The sequence below is a fragment of the Phalaenopsis equestris genome, unplaced genomic scaffold (genome assembly GCF_001263595.1).
Source record: "Phalaenopsis equestris unplaced genomic scaffold, ASM126359v1 Scaffold228766, whole genome shotgun sequence".
NCBI classification, from domain to species: domain Eukaryota; kingdom Viridiplantae; phylum Streptophyta; class Magnoliopsida; order Asparagales; family Orchidaceae; genus Phalaenopsis; species Phalaenopsis equestris.
The window spans coordinates 266667-267988 of record NW_018246740.1 but is presented as its reverse complement, the minus strand read 5'-3'; the positions used below and the strand labels follow the sequence as shown (position 1 = coordinate 267988).

The 1322-nt window shown below is 38.3% G+C and overlaps 1 protein-coding gene across 1 annotated transcript in view; it reads left to right on the top strand.

Annotated features, from left to right (window-relative positions):
* The first annotated feature begins 402 nt into the window (after positions 1-402).
* Positions 403-1322, top strand: part of LOC110037991 — an 85309-nt gene continuing 84389 nt past the window's right edge. The window contains exon 1 of the mRNA XM_020742743.1: positions 403-1195. Within this exon, the coding sequence (XP_020598402.1) occupies positions 403-1195 (793 nt within the window). The remainder of the gene's footprint in view (positions 1196-1322) is intronic.

Genomic DNA, 1322 nt, shown 5'->3' with positions numbered 1-1322 from the left:
AGTTTACTTGTTAACCATCATCAGTTTCTTCACATTCAGTTTGCTATTGGAGCACAGGTGGGATTTGCATCATTCATCTATGCTAGCAGCCTTCCTAGATACCAACAAGAACTGTGGCATGAGCTGATGACTTTGGGAAAAAATATTGACTCTTTCTGGATTTTGGAGGGTAACTTCAATTGTGTCACTTCTCCAACGGAAAAAAGAGGGGGTAAAGCCCCTTTACTTTCTCCAATAGCCAAATTCAATAACTTCATCAGTGATGCTGGTCTATTTGATCTAGGCTTTCAAGGTCCAAAGTTCACTTAGAGAAGAGGCACTTTGTGGGAAAGATTGGATAGATTGCTTGGCAACTCCTTATGGTTTCAAACCTTTCCATTCTCTACTGTCACTCACCTTGCAATGGCTGGATCTGATCATAGACCTCTCCTTTGCTCCATACAGAACACTGCTAGACCAACTCATACACCCTTCAGATTTCAGAATATGTGGACTCTACATCTTGATTTCATTAAGGAAGTCGAAAACAATTGGAATTCCAACCTGAATGCAGACCCCTGGATCAGATTATGGTTAAAACAAAAGAACTTAGCCTCTCATCTGAAAAAATGGAATTTGAAAAGATTTGGTAATGTCAATGAACAACCGGAGGCCATCCAAAAAGAAGTTCATAGTTTGGAGGAAGGCTTACAAATGGGGATGAAATCTGAATATGAGGTTCACCATGCCAATGAGAGACTCCTTGCACAAATCAACTACCATGAATGTTTCTTAAAACAAAAAGCTGTTGTCACTAAATTCACTAATGGTGATAGAAATACTAGATACTATCATGTTTGTATCAATCATAGAATGAAGTGTAACATGATCTTAAACATAACCAATATCAATGGTAGGAAGTTAACCAATGCAGAAGATATAGCTTATGATGCAGTCCAACATTTCCAAAATTTGTTCACCAATGAGCTGGATTTTAGAAGCCCAATTGAAACTGAGCTGTTCACTAACTGTCAGCAATATGTTCAAAATTTAAATCTCACTAGTAATCCTTTGGAAGATGAGATAAAAAAAGCCTTAGATTCCATTGATGGTCTCAAAACTGCTGGGCCTGATGGCTATACATCTACTTTCTATAAAGCCACATGGGATAGGACTAAACAAGACATTATGCTTGTTGTCCAAATTTTCTTTCTTGGTGTGGACCCTCCTAAATATTTCAGTGCCTCCACCATCACTCTAATACCTAAGAATCAAAATAGGAAAACTTGGGGGGATTACAGGCCAATCAGCCTAACCAATGTGATCTCCAAAATAATCAGCAA